Consider the following 13,375-nt stretch of genomic DNA (forward strand, 5'->3'; position numbering starts at 1 on the left):
CTCTTATCTATCACTGCATACATGATGGTATGGATATACATTTTGTTTTAGTTGGTATATATACTTGTATATATATCATACATATACCTAGTGTATACATCATCATAACATCTCAACATATATATTGATATCTCATAAAATGATCATTTAGTCTATTAGTTAAACTATGTTTGTTATTTTTGGTTGAGAGTGATAATGAAATATTATTACTAAATTGTAATGTCAAAAAAAAATCCAATAAACATAATAAAAATAAGATTATTGATATTTTATAATATTTTTAATTAAGAAAAACCAAACCAAAATAATATGTTTATAAATAAATTGACGTGTTGGATCCAATTACTCTATAGAGTATGATAACTATTTGTTGACCTAAATTACAACGCGTTAACCATTTGACTCTGCATTTATTGCCTTGGACAGGTATTATCTGCGGGGTCGGTTTAGCCTGTTACGTTGAATTGATTGGAGTCGTCTATCAATGCCTTGAGTTCCGTATAGACAGCGTGGAGATAATGACAGATGCCAAAGTTAAACTTCTGGCTTTAATGAAATCATTATGACCATATATAATAGAGTTGTTTTTAGTGGTATTTTTTGGTAAGTTTTTTTTATCATATATAATAAAGTTGTTTTTAAGAATTTTTTGGTAAGTTTTTTGAGTCTAGTTTTTTTAAAATTTAATTAGAATTTATTGAAATCACAAAATTGATGGGTAACGACTATACAATCTAAGAGCAGTAGGAGTTTTTTAGAGTGCTAATGAGAAACTGCAATCGAAATAAAAGTGGTCCGATGGACATGCATCAGAGACAATAAACAATTAGGATGGACATGCATCGGAAACAATAAACAATTGCAAGTATTATAATTAGTTTCAACGTGTAATTACCACAAGATACAATTATATATGATTCTATATTGTCATCATCTAGCCCTATTGCTTTGGCTGTGTTAGAGGTGGGGGCGATTCTCACATGGATCTGTTTTAAGTCCAACTCTATATATATATGAGAACGAGTATACGGAAGTCCATCGTTAGAACAGTCTGAAAATTTGGTGGTGTTAGGGATAGTTATGAAATTTCAACCTTTCAAGGAATGGGTGGAGTTTTGGAAGACACCCTTGCAACCAGAGATAGGAAGAAATGATGAGCAATTAGATTGGGTTAGTAATGGATCAGTAGATGTCAGAGGAAGGCCCGTTCTCAGGGCAAAATCTGGTGGATGGAAGGCTTCTATTTTCATTCTTGGTAAGTATTCTTTAGCTTAACATGATTTTTGGATATGGAATGTAAGGACAATTTAATGTTGCCGGCTGAGTGATTATTAGTATTTTTATTGTGTTGGTATATTTTTGAAATATCTTGAAATTGATTTAGTTGTTTTTTTTGAAATTTTATGGTATTTTTTAAATTTACAATCAAAATAAGTTTAATAGTCTTTTTCTTTTTTTTTCTGCGAAAAAATCATAATTTTATTAGTGAAAACAAAATTATATGTTGTATATGTTATGGTGCATTACATTGACAAGTCCATGACTCCTCATTAAAGATCATACAATAAAAACAAACTAATATACAAATGAAGAGAAAAGTCAAGTTTTTCTTTCTTTCTTTTTCTCTACCTTAGATCATTCTCCTTGTGACCGCCACACGAAGAAACCAGAACAAACTAATTTCCAATATCAAGTCTTGCATTGTCCTTATCTAAATCTGAGATGTCTGAAGTATCTAGGTGCTTGATTCCAATGGTATCCATTGCTTCTAGAATCTTTGCCGAAAAACTGTGTGGTTCAATTGTATCTTGTATCCACAGTCCTTCCACTTATCATCAAAAACTTAAACAGTCTCTCCACCTATCATTGAGAACTTAATTAGCTATATTCTTTTATGTTATAAATGGTATAAATTCAGGAAACTTAACGAAAGTTTTTTTTGGATGATCACTCCATCAAATTGAAGGAATTGTGATTTTATTATCATGCTCTGTGTGCTCAGAATACAGGCCTTTCAAAGAGATTTCATAAGAACTAATCACACATTTGTGCATGAATTGTGAACAGTGTTTGTATTCAGCGAGGCTCTCGCTTACGTTACGATTGCATTAAACATGATCATCTATCTAACCACTGTGTTGGACGAAGGGGTTGCAACTGCTGTAAAAAATGTGAACTACTGGACGGGCACCACATGCGTGATGCCTCTTATAGGGGGGTTTATGGCAGATGTTTACTTTGGACGTTACAAGATGGTCCTCATTTCCTCAACCGCTTATGTCTGGGTGAGTTTACAAGTTTGAAAATTATCATTTTTTATGATTTCAGTGAAGATTTCCAAATATTTTGAATATGTAGGATAATTTGTAAATCTATTTTTATTTAGAGATTTAAGTTGGAATTGGAGTTGGTGATGAGATTTATGAAAAGTTGGAGTTGGTGATGAGATTTGTTTTCATATTGTTTGTAATTTCTTATACTGCTGTTTCCAAAAATTTGAACATTAGTAAAATTACTTGCAAATCGATTCCAAACACCAAAATTCCAGAAACTAGAATTAGTTATCTAAATATTTCTAAATCTACATTAAAAATTTTACACATCTTTATACATTCTTTTTATATCTTTATATTCATTGCTTACAGATTCAGAAAATATCCCAAAATCTAACTATCAAGAAAAAGGCTGAACAATTAACCCTGTTCTCTCCTCATTATCAAATTCAGAAATATTCCCCCAAAACTAAGATGGTCATAAATTCAAAATTCCTATCATTTATGCTGCAATTTCTTTGACTCTGATTAAATGTTGATTTCAGGGATTACTATTGCTGACGCTGTCAGTGTCTCTCCCAGCCCTGAAGAAAAATGATGTTGTTTATTTCTTGGCCTTGTATTTGATATCCTTTGGGGTGGGTGGCCACAAACCTTCTCTGGAGCCGTTTGGTGTAGACCAGTTTGACGAGGAAGACAAAAGTGAAATGCTTCAGAAGAATTCTTTCTTTAATCACTGGTTATGCTGGCTCTGTGCTGGATTGTTCTTAGCAGTTACAGTTATTGCGTACGTCCAGGAGAATATAAGTTGGGGATTTGGATTCGGGATAGTTACAGTGGCCATGGCTATTTCCACTCTTATATTTCTGTGTGGGACTCCATTCTATAGAAACAAGCTTCCTGGAGGCAGCCCAGTCACTGGTGTCGCTCAAGTTGTAGTTGCTGCTGTAAGAAAAAGAAATATCAGCATGCCTTCAGATACGAGCTTGCTTTACGAGAAGGATGCTCAGTTAGTAAAATCCGGGCAGAGGTTGCTGATGCATACAGACAATTTTCAGTGAGTCATAGATTTTTTCTTATTTATTTATTGAATGTTTTAAGTGAAAGTACTCTGTAAATTGCTTTTTTTTTTTTCAATGTACAGAAACGTTCTGTTACACTACATTTCTACTTAAAATTCATAAACTAGGCATTCTGAATTGGGTTCTTGGTAAGCATTATAGCCAATTTTTGTTTTTATGAAGTTGATGATACGGTCTATCAGACTTAAAAAAAAATAAAATTATTTGGAAATTTTTAGCTTTTTTATTTCTATGTTCTATAAATATTTCAAAATTACCATAATTTGGCTCACTTGAAAAGTTAAGAAAATTGATCACTTGAAAAGTTAAGAAAATTGATCGTGACAAGTATTTTGAAAATATAAAATAAATAATCTGAGAGAAAGTGTGAGTTTTTATATTCAATCTTTTTAGTCATCTATAGTAATATTATTTCATCTTATAGTACTTTGGGAATTGACCAATGTTCAGTTACACTATAAAGCTTATAAGAATTTGTTTTTTAATTTCACAATGTTTATTTTCTTTTTTATATTATTCAAGATAGAAATAATTTTGATTTTTGAGATTGGAATTGATCCCCTCCTTATAACATCTTAGTTTATTTTTGTCTATAACATATTATTAAAGAAAATTGAAAGTTAATAAAATAATAATAATAAAGAAATTAAGTGTGCATATTTTCAGTGAAAACTCATGTTCTTAATCTGTTTTTTTCTTCAAAAAAAACTATGTATCTGAATTGAAATCTGTTTTTTTCTTCATAAAAACTATGTATCTGAATTGTTATGACCTCAATTTTGAGTGAATGCTCTACTCGTCATTAGAGAGACAACAATGAGTGAAACTCAATCAAAACACATAATTTCTCCCAAAAAAACAGATTGACAACCGTAAGGAACTTTCAAAGACTCAGATAACAATCTAAGAGGAACTAATCTCTTTGTTTTCACACAAATTCAATGCTAGATAAATTCATTTTTGTGGCCAGAGAAAGCCAGATCATTCTGTCAACAGGCCGCAATCATATTATTCTGATATCTCTTTTTTGGTTGGCAACGGATTAGGTTTCTGGACAAAGCAGCCATAATGGTGCCAGGCCCTTCAGGATGGATTACTGATGAACAGCAAAGCAAGAAACCAAATCCATGGATTGTTTGCCCAGTAACTCAAGTAGAGGAAACCAAGATTATATTAAGGATGGCGCTCATCTGGTTCTCATGCTTAATCTTTGCAATGACAGCATTGCAGAGCAATTCGCTCTTCGTAAAGCAAGGCAGCACCATGGATAGAAGTATGGGTCCCCATTTCCAAATCCCGCCAGCTTCTCTTCTGGCCTTTCAAACCGTTGGTTCAATTATCTTCGTGATTGTATATGACCGTTATCTTATGCCATTGGCCAGAAGAATAACAGGCAACGAGCGAGGAATAACTGTTCTTCAGAGGATTGGGATTGGAATCCTCTTTTCTGTTTTGTCCATGGTCACTGCAGCTCTAATGGAAGACATGAGAATCCATGTAGCAAAAACTCATGGCTTACTTGACAGCCCTAAAACTACAATCCCTCTAAGTGTTTTCTGGTTTCTTCCTCAGTTTCTTTTGATGGGAATAGCAGAGGTGTTTGCTATAGTGGGACTGCAGGAATATTTCTATGATCAAATGCCTGATAACATGAGAAGCATGGGTATCGCTTTCTATCTCAGTGCTTCGGGTGTCTCCAGTTTTATGGGCGGTTTACTCGTCACCATCGTTCAGGGGTTAAGCAAACGAAACAAACAGGGAGGATGGCTGGCCAACAATTTAAACAGAGCAAAATTAGGTTATTTTTATTGGCTTCTAGCAATTCTTAGTGTTATCAATTTATTCGGCTATGTTTATGTGGCACGAATGTACACATACAAAAATGTCCAGCAAATCACATATGATATGGCAGATGCCTCCCAAGCGGTTCAAGAGTGTAATAGGGTTTAGCTATTTTTAATTCAAATATTGATTTTGAAAATATTTTGAAATCAAACCCAGTAAAAAAATTCAAATATTGATTTTGAAAATATTTTGAAATCAAACCTAGTAAAAAAAATTGACCTCAACTATTTTAGGAATCCCCAATCCAATAAGTTTAGCCACAAAGTTTGAGTATGAATGCCCCCAATAAAAATGTCACTATGAATTTGACATTGATTATTATTGTACATAATATTTATGTTTAATTTTAATAGTTCTAATAGTTAAGAAATATGTGTTTTCTCACCAGAGATTACAACTTTTAAATAAAAGAAAATGTATTCCATATATTTATTATTATACATAATATTTATGTATATTTAAGTATAATTTAATATTTAAAAAATTTATTTTTTATTCAAAATTACATATTAAAAAATAAAATATAATATATATTTTTTACATTTTAATAATTAAATTACATTTTTATAATTTTATTTCTTAAATTAAAAAAATCAATTTAATATTTAACTGAACACTGATCTTAAAAATTGAATTATTATAAAATATATTTAAAAAAATCAATTTAATATCTAACTTGACCTTGACCTTAAAATTGAATTATTGTAAAATAACAACGGTGTACTCACCCTCTTGCTTCAAAAAATTATGTTTAAAGGCATTCATGGCGTGGCTCCGTGATATTCAATCTATTTGTCATCTTCTTTTTGACAGCGACTTCATATCCCTACCTCCCTGTCATTGATTCCGCTGCAATTATTGAAAATTTGTGGACCTTTGGCCCAAATAAACCTTATTTAAATGTTGTTGATTGCTTTATTTATTTTTTAATTTCGGTACAATTAGACTATTAATTTTAGTCATCGTTCTTGAGTGGATGGTGATATTTTAGGATTTAAATTTATTAAAATTGTATTTAGTGAGTTTTTTTTTTAATAGATAATTCCTGTATAATCTAAATGTCTTAAAAAAAATTTATAGTAGTAAATTGATATATACAATAAAAAAAACTAGTTTAAATAATATAAATCAAAATTTCACTTCAGCTAAATTTTACTATCCGAAAATTTAAAAAATCAATCCAATAACAACTCTAAATTTGTATAGATAATCTTCGGCAAAATCACATAACCAATCTTTTGTCGACGCGTTTCGAACCAACCAGTGTGGTTCATCGTCAGGACAAGTTGAAGAACCAATCCGGATTAGCTGATTAAATAGAGTGTGCAGAGACTCCAACGGCTATATTGCCAACGGCTAATTTGACCTAAGGATCCGGTCAAACCACTAATTTAACTATTAACATTTCTATAAATAGCTAAAACAGTTAAATTTGTTAATTATATCTAAGATTAAAATCATTTAATCATATGAGTATTAAATATAATGGTCATATATTTATTAGATGATCTATAATTATTATTATTCTACTATTATTTAAGTATAAATAAACGATACTCTTAGAATTTAGTTATCTTAGGTAAAATTATACTATTTTAATATTTATTATTTACATATAATGGTCCTATATAATAGCTAAAACAGGTAATTATAAACATAAAAATAGCTGTAATAATATCTAAGATTAAACTTATTGAAAAATATAATATCCATGTTTATTATTTTCTTTTATTTTTTAAGTATAATAATCTATAAATATTATCATTCTAATATTATTTAAATATAAATAAATGTTAATCTTAGAATTTAGTTATCTTCGGTAAAAAAATTTACCATTCAATTATTTATTCAATAATCACCTATGTTTATTAATGAATCCATATTTATTTAATAATTCATAATATCAATAATAAATAGAGTTCTTATTAAAAAAATTTTTTTTTTTTTTTATATTATTATTAGAATAAAGTAATATTCACGTTTATTAATACTAGAATAACAATATTATTGTTATATCATATATATATTTATTTATACTACTATCTAATTCTCTTTTAAACCTAATGGTCATTGGTAAACAATGTCTCCTTTAATATATAAATAACCGAATTATATTTATTAATTACTCAATATATACTCAATATTCTATTATTAAAGTTAAATGTGCCATTAGGTAAATATAATATTACTTATAAGGTTTAAAAGGGTTTTTTAGACATTAGTAAAGGAAGCATATTTAATCAAAATAATGGAACCAAAAAATCTAATCTAATAAATCCAATATTATCATAAACGGGACAAGGTTAATACCCTAAAACTAGGACTAATCCGCCAAAAACGAAACTAAAGGAGGGGGAAGACGGAAACACAAGGGGAATGAGGAGGCTAGGAAGACAAGGCTGGGACCCAGCAGCTGCTAATCTTCCAGCCATCATCCCTATTAAGATTATTCGGCCTTTTTTCAATCTCCAGGGCCTCTCTAAATTTGCGATGGTGAAACTGCGCAACTTTGGCAATGACTTGAGCCTCTTCTATACATACATGATGCATAGTCTTCCTTGCATGTTCAGCCAGGGCTGAGGACTTGGTCCTACCATGTCTCAAGTCAGCCGAATGCTCACTAATCCGTTGAGTGATAGAGCGACCAGTCTCACCAATATAAGGGGTCCCACAGGAACAGGGAATGATATAGACGCCCTTCATGTCCTTAGGGTCAATCGGGTCTTTTACAGACCTGAGGGAGCCACGGATAGTGTTGAGAGGTCTAAAAGTAGCGGGAACATCGTACTTCCTCAGAATTCTCGCAATCCTATCCGTGGTCCCCTGGATGTAAGGAAGGTTCACACCCATGATACTATATTTTATTTTATTTTGAAAATAATTAATCTCCTCGATTGTTTTCAGGAAATTTAAAGAATCCCTCATTACCACGGTTGTGTGTGCGGGGCATTCAACTATGCATAACGACATTAAAAGATTCTTACATGCATTTAACTTATTAATTATAATATAGAGTCAAACATTTCTAGCCTCGCAAATTAATTCAACCAAATCAAACTTATTGATTATAATATAGAGTCAAACATTTTGTAGCCTCGCAAATTAATTCAACCAAATCAAATCATTATATTTCATGAAAGTTAATTAGTGTTATAATTAATTAAATATAATTATTAATCAATATTGTAATATAATATAATTATTAAAAAAATTTAGGGCATTAGAATTATATAAATTAAATTAAATATTTAAATTAGAATTTTTAAAAATCTTTGTCACATTTTACTTAAAATTAATCAAAAAAATGCTTTAAAAATAGTCATTTCATTTGTAGTTTTTTTTCTATTTTTTACATATTTTTTGGTTCAATTTGCAATTGGCTGTTTTAATTTGTTTAGAATTTCCCAAAGATTTCTTGGAATGACAAGTTTGAGCTATAAACTTTCACAATTCCAGTGTCTAAGGGGTTTTCAGGTGTTAAATCTATATATGCAAAGAAATACCCATTTCAAACAACAAAAATGAAGATTTAACAAAAAAAATTAGCCTCCTAAGATTAATATAATTATTAAGAAAAGTCACATGTTAACCTAATCTACACACAGTCTAACTAATAAATAAAATGGTCTTTTTAGAGAATTTTTTCTAGTCAAATTGATTCAAAATCTAGTATGGATTTTTAAAATTCATAAGTTATTTAATTTGCAATGATTGAGGACATCATAGATTTTTTAAGGTAATGAATCTATTTATGCATTCAAAAATTGTATTTTAAACAATAAGAAATAATGATTTCATTAGAAATTATATTTTATTTATGCCAAAAAAACCATTTAGTCTATTAATTAAACTATTATATTTATATATATAGATATAGATATAGATATATATATATATATATATATATATATATATATATATATATGAATTTTATTATTATTATTATATATATTAAATTTATAAATATTTATAGTTTTGTATAATATATGTAGTAGCATTATCAAACTAACTATAAAAGTCTACAAAAATAGGGTTAAAATCTTGTGGTCACCATTATTTTATTGACATCATCTCTAACTTGGATATTCTAGGCAATTCAAGTGTTAAATGGCTTTGAGAAGTTCTTAATTATGCTTGTAGTAGACTCTACAGCAGAAGAAGAGGTGCACTAGGTAGAGTGTCCACCTACGTTTTAAGTGGACACTCTATCTATCTATCATGAAAGACATTATTTTTTTTGTGATTTTTGTAATGATGAATGAAGAGTCCACACAAACTTAAATCATTTCAATCAAAATACATAAACCAAAAAAAAAAAAAACAGATTAACAACACGAAGGAGCTTTCAAAAACTCAAATCACTATTTACTAGCTGGAACTAATCTCATTTAATTAATGTCCTTGTTTTTACACAAATTGGAAAAAAATGCTAGATAGATTCATTTTTGTGGCTGCAATCATATTAATCTGACATATTCTTTTTGGTTGGCAACGGATTAGGTTTCTGGACAAAGCAGCCATAATGGTGTCAGGCCCTTCAGGATGGATTACTGATGAACGAGAAAGCAAGAAACCAAATGCATGGATTGTTTGCCCAGTAACTCAAGTAGAGGAAACCAAGATTATATTAAAGGATGGTGCCCATCTGGTTCTCTTATTTAATCTTTGCAATGACATCATTGCAGAGCAATTCGCTCTTCATAAAGCAAGGCAGCACCATGGATAGAAGTATGGGTCCCCATTTCCAAATCCCACCAGCTTCTCTTTTGGCCTTTCAAACCGTTGGTTCAATTATTTTCGTGATTGTATATGACGGTTATATTATGGCATTGGCCAGAAGAATAACAGGCAATGAACGAGGAATCAATGTTCTCCATAGGATTGGTATTGGAATCCTCTTTTCTGTTCTGTCCATGGTCACTGCAGCTCTAATATAATGGAAAACATGAGAATCCATGTAGCAAAAAACCCATGGCTTATTTGACAACCCTAAAACTGTAATCCCTCTCAGTGTTTTCTGGTTAATTCCACAATTTGTTTTGATGGGAATAGCAGAGGTGTCTGCTGTAGTGGGACTGCAGGAATATTTCTATGATCAAATGCCTGATAGCATGAGAAGCTTGGGTATTGCCTTCAATCTCAGTGTTCTGGGTGTCTCCAGTTTTATGTGTGGTTTTCTTGTCCCCATTGTTCAGGGCTTAAGCAAACGAAACGGACATGGAGGATGGCTGGCCAACAATTTAAACAGAGCTAAATTAGGTTATTTTTATTAGCTTCTGGCCATTCTTAGTGTCATCAATTTATTAGGGTAGGTTAGTGTGGCTGGAATGTACACATACAGAAATGTCCAGCAAATTACCTTTGATATGGCAGATTCCTCGGAAGGTGTTCAGGATTGTAACATGGTTTAAAGTTCGATTTTGAGAATATTTTGTTTAGGAATCTGCAATCAAGTTCAGATACAAGGTTTGAGCTTGAATGTTCTAAATAAAAATGTTTTTCCAGCAGAGAAGTTATAACTTCAAATGGAAAGGAAGTAGAGTATGTATATTATTGTAGACTTTAACAATCAAATTACAATGTTAAAGTGAATTTTTGTTTTGAAATAAACAAAGAAAATGCACCAACTTAATATTTAGCTTGACAATAGCTTTAAAATTAATAATTTAACAAGTATTCGATATCTTTATTATTGTAAATAATATATATGTATAGTTTCACTGAGTTTAATAGTTAAGAAATATGTTTTTTCTGGTCTAGATTATTTGTTCAAATTGAAAAAATTAGAGTAAGTAAATCATTGTAAATTTTAACAATCAAACCATAAGATTAAAACTAATCTTAATCTTACCAATAAATAAAAAATATATATCAATTTGATATCTTACTTAATAATAACCTTCAAATTAAATTATTATTATTATAAAAACCATATGCTCATTATGTTACTAAAAAAGTTTCTGATTTGTCAAATGCATTCATGGCGTGGCTCCGTGATCTTCAATCTATTTGTCATCCTCTTTTTAACTTTATCACTATACCCATGCATGACAGCGACTTCATATGCCTACCTCCCCGTCATTGATTCCGCTGCAATTAATAAACTAGCAATTGCCCTAAAAAGTGCAAAGAGAGGCCGATAGATTTTTTAAATTGGAAAATTGGTCTGAAGATAATATTTGTAGATATGTATGTCGTATACCATATGTATTGGCAAATTTAAATTTTATATTTCCATCCGAGATTGCTTTTCAATGCTTTGGTACACTAATTATAATTATATTTCCCGGTGGCATTACCATATTTTCCAAAAGCAATTCAATGCTTGTGCTCAGGATATTTAAAAGCTATTCTATTCCTTCTCAAATAAACAGAACAACTGTTCAGTTTGCATGGAAAAAACACTTGAATGACCAGGTGTGAGTCACATACATTTCCGCCCAATTGGATAAAACAATTGTTTAATTGGCATACAAGAAAACTAATAAGAGGAACAAATTAGCCACTGCAACTAGTCACGGCAAGAACACCAAATTAAAGAAGAAAAATGATGAAGTAAAGAAATGTTGGTGCCGGATAATTGCAAGAAAGAATCTCAAATCTGTTTAAACTTAGTCTCCAGCATTTCAAGTTGGCAAAGTACTCATGTATATCCATCCATAAATGCATGCCTCCTGAGGAGGAAGGTACAATTGAAACATCTAAACCTTCATTGAGTAAAGGTAACCCCTCAATGTAATCATTTCCAGACTAGTATACCCATACAAACAAGGTTTCTGCAAAGATGAAGCATCAGCATAGACCCTTCTATTTAACAAAAAGGGATCAGCATAGACCCTTCTATTTAACAAAAAGGGGTTTACTGCTTAGTCAGGAGCACCCTTAAATAGGCAAGACGTAGTATTGAAAATTCTACCGTGTCCAAAAGAGAGATCAATGGTTGAATAACAGGAAAGTTGTTTCCTCCGTAGAAGTTGAAAGATATATTAGGCCCTTGGTTAATGCTTTGACTGTTGCTGCACAGATAGGGGTAAGGATATTAGTTCTTTCTCAATAATGAGACAGTTAATGTTGCTCAAACAAGATGAATAAATGTTTTGTATGATTACAACCAACCTGACACTATAACAAAACTCAAAAGGAATGCTTGAATTATCAACTGCCAATAGAGAGTTCTGTGTCTGCACATGATACTATTACCTTCCAAACTCGTTAGTCAATTGGGAAAATCTCGAAAAGGGGGATTATATACAAAAAAAAAAAAAAAACTGTAATCACTCACATTTGATGTAAGGTTTTTGTAAACTGGATCAGCCAACTGTGTAAATGAGGTGCCAGTGTCAAAAAGGGCCTGAAAGTCTGTTTTGACATTGGCATTTCCCACGTAAAAGTCTGTCACATTTACATTATATGCTGATGAGCTGCCATCCAATAAACACCTTATGATATAAGAGTCTAAATGGTAACTCTGAAGTACTTTTAAAAAAATTGGGTTGAATGCATAGAGCTGACACTCACGATGTATTATAAAAAGGAGTTTTGTTTTGGTCTGAACTCCCTTTATCTCCAAAGGCAAACCTTCCAACATTTGAATCGTCTGGGAAGCACATAGAGAAAGAATTTGATACAAGTCCTGAATTGTACAAAATGCTCGGGACAAAGATATCATCAATGCCAAGCCCAAGTAGACCATCAGGAGCCGCACCTAGTAGAAATGAGCTTGTTTGTACACTTCCACACCTATCAATTGCAACAAGCAAAGACCCACTCAACGAGTGTTCATTCATGTGTAGCACTTAAGAATGGAAAAACATTGACAGTGCAGAGTAATTTTCAGGTCATGTCACATGGTCTAATTCAGTATGGCCTCAGACTGAAATCTAGAGGCAGAAAACCCACTTCTAAAAATTCTAGTCCTCCACTAAAGTTCCTGCAGTGGATGTATTTGCAGAGAGATATGAGTCAGATAAAGAATATCCTCCACTAAAGTTCCTGCAGTGGATGTATTTGCAGAGAGATATTGAACGCTGTATGGGCATTGATCACTAAGTTTGGAGCATTCATTTTTTAATTGACAGAGAGTATTACTACAAGCAACTGACTTGCTTGTCTGCGAGGTTGATGGACTGTAAGTCTGTAAAATGATACCCTGTTTAAATAAGAATTAAATATTAG

The 13,375-nt window shown here is 31.3% G+C and overlaps 2 protein-coding genes across 4 annotated transcripts; one reads left to right on the forward strand and one right to left on the reverse strand.

Moving 5' to 3' along the window:
• The first annotated feature begins 1,068 nt into the window (after positions 1-1,068).
• Positions 1,069-10,473, forward strand: LOC149254708 (protein NRT1/ PTR FAMILY 5.6-like). Its single transcript, XM_089454820.1, has 7 exons — positions 1,069-1,255; positions 2,068-2,285; positions 2,819-3,330; positions 4,402-5,289; positions 9,701-9,797; positions 9,886-10,084; positions 10,253-10,473. The coding sequence occupies exons 1-7, from the start codon at positions 1,081-1,083 to the stop codon at positions 10,471-10,473; spliced, it is 2,310 nt and encodes a 769-aa protein (XP_089310946.1). The 5' UTR covers positions 1,069-1,080.
• A 1,477-nt stretch (positions 10,474-11,950) lies between these two features.
• LOC149254709 (aspartyl protease family protein 1-like) lies at positions 11,951-13,083 on the reverse strand. 3 transcript variants are annotated; one of them, XM_089457068.1, is made up of 4 exons: positions 12,719-13,083; positions 12,483-12,592; positions 12,317-12,393; positions 11,951-12,216 (listed from the first exon to the last, which is right to left on the reverse strand). In XM_089457068.1, the coding sequence occupies exons 1-4, from the start codon at positions 12,891-12,893 to the stop codon at positions 12,060-12,062; spliced, it is 519 nt and encodes a 172-aa protein (XP_089313194.1). In that variant the 5' UTR covers positions 12,894-13,083; the 3' UTR covers positions 11,951-12,059. The 3 variants fall into 3 exon arrangements, with proteins under 3 accessions (XP_089313194.1, XP_089313193.1, XP_089313195.1); XM_089457067.1 differs by having other exon boundaries at positions 12,483-12,621; XM_089457069.1 differs by lacking the exon at positions 12,317-12,393 and having other exon boundaries at positions 12,088-12,216; positions 12,483-12,621.
• Positions 13,084-13,375: the final 292 nt, after the last annotated feature.

Source organism: Pinus tabuliformis, chromosome 7 (assembly GCF_031772625.1).
Source record: "Pinus tabuliformis cultivar Carrire ecotype Pingquan chromosome 7, CPIR1, whole genome shotgun sequence".
In the NCBI taxonomy this organism is placed as follows: Eukaryota; Viridiplantae; Streptophyta; class Pinopsida; order Pinales; family Pinaceae; genus Pinus; species Pinus tabuliformis.

Coding starts and splice junctions, on each gene's coding strand:
- LOC149254708 (XM_089454820.1), top strand. CDS start 1,081: ATGAAATTTCAACCTTTCAAGGAATGGGTGGAGTTTTGGAAGACACCC. Junction 1,256..2,067: donor GGCTTCTATTTTCATTCTTG/GTAAGTATTCTT, acceptor AATTGTGAACAG/TGTTTGTATTCAGCGAGGCT. Junction 9,798..9,885: donor ATGCATGGATTGTTTGCCCA/GTAACTCAAGTA, acceptor ACATCATTGCAG/AGCAATTCGCTCTTCATAAA.
- LOC149254709 (XM_089457067.1), bottom strand. CDS start 12,987: ATGAATGAACACTCGTTGAGTGGGTCTTTGCTTGTTGCAATTGATAGG. Junction 12,622..12,718: donor ACTCCTTTTTATAATACATC/GTGAGTGTCAGC, acceptor ATTGGATGGCAG/CTCATCAGCATATAATGTAA. Junction 12,217..12,316: donor GAGTTTTGTTATAGTGTCAG/GTTGGTTGTAAT, acceptor CTATCTGTGCAG/CAACAGTCAAAGCATTAACC.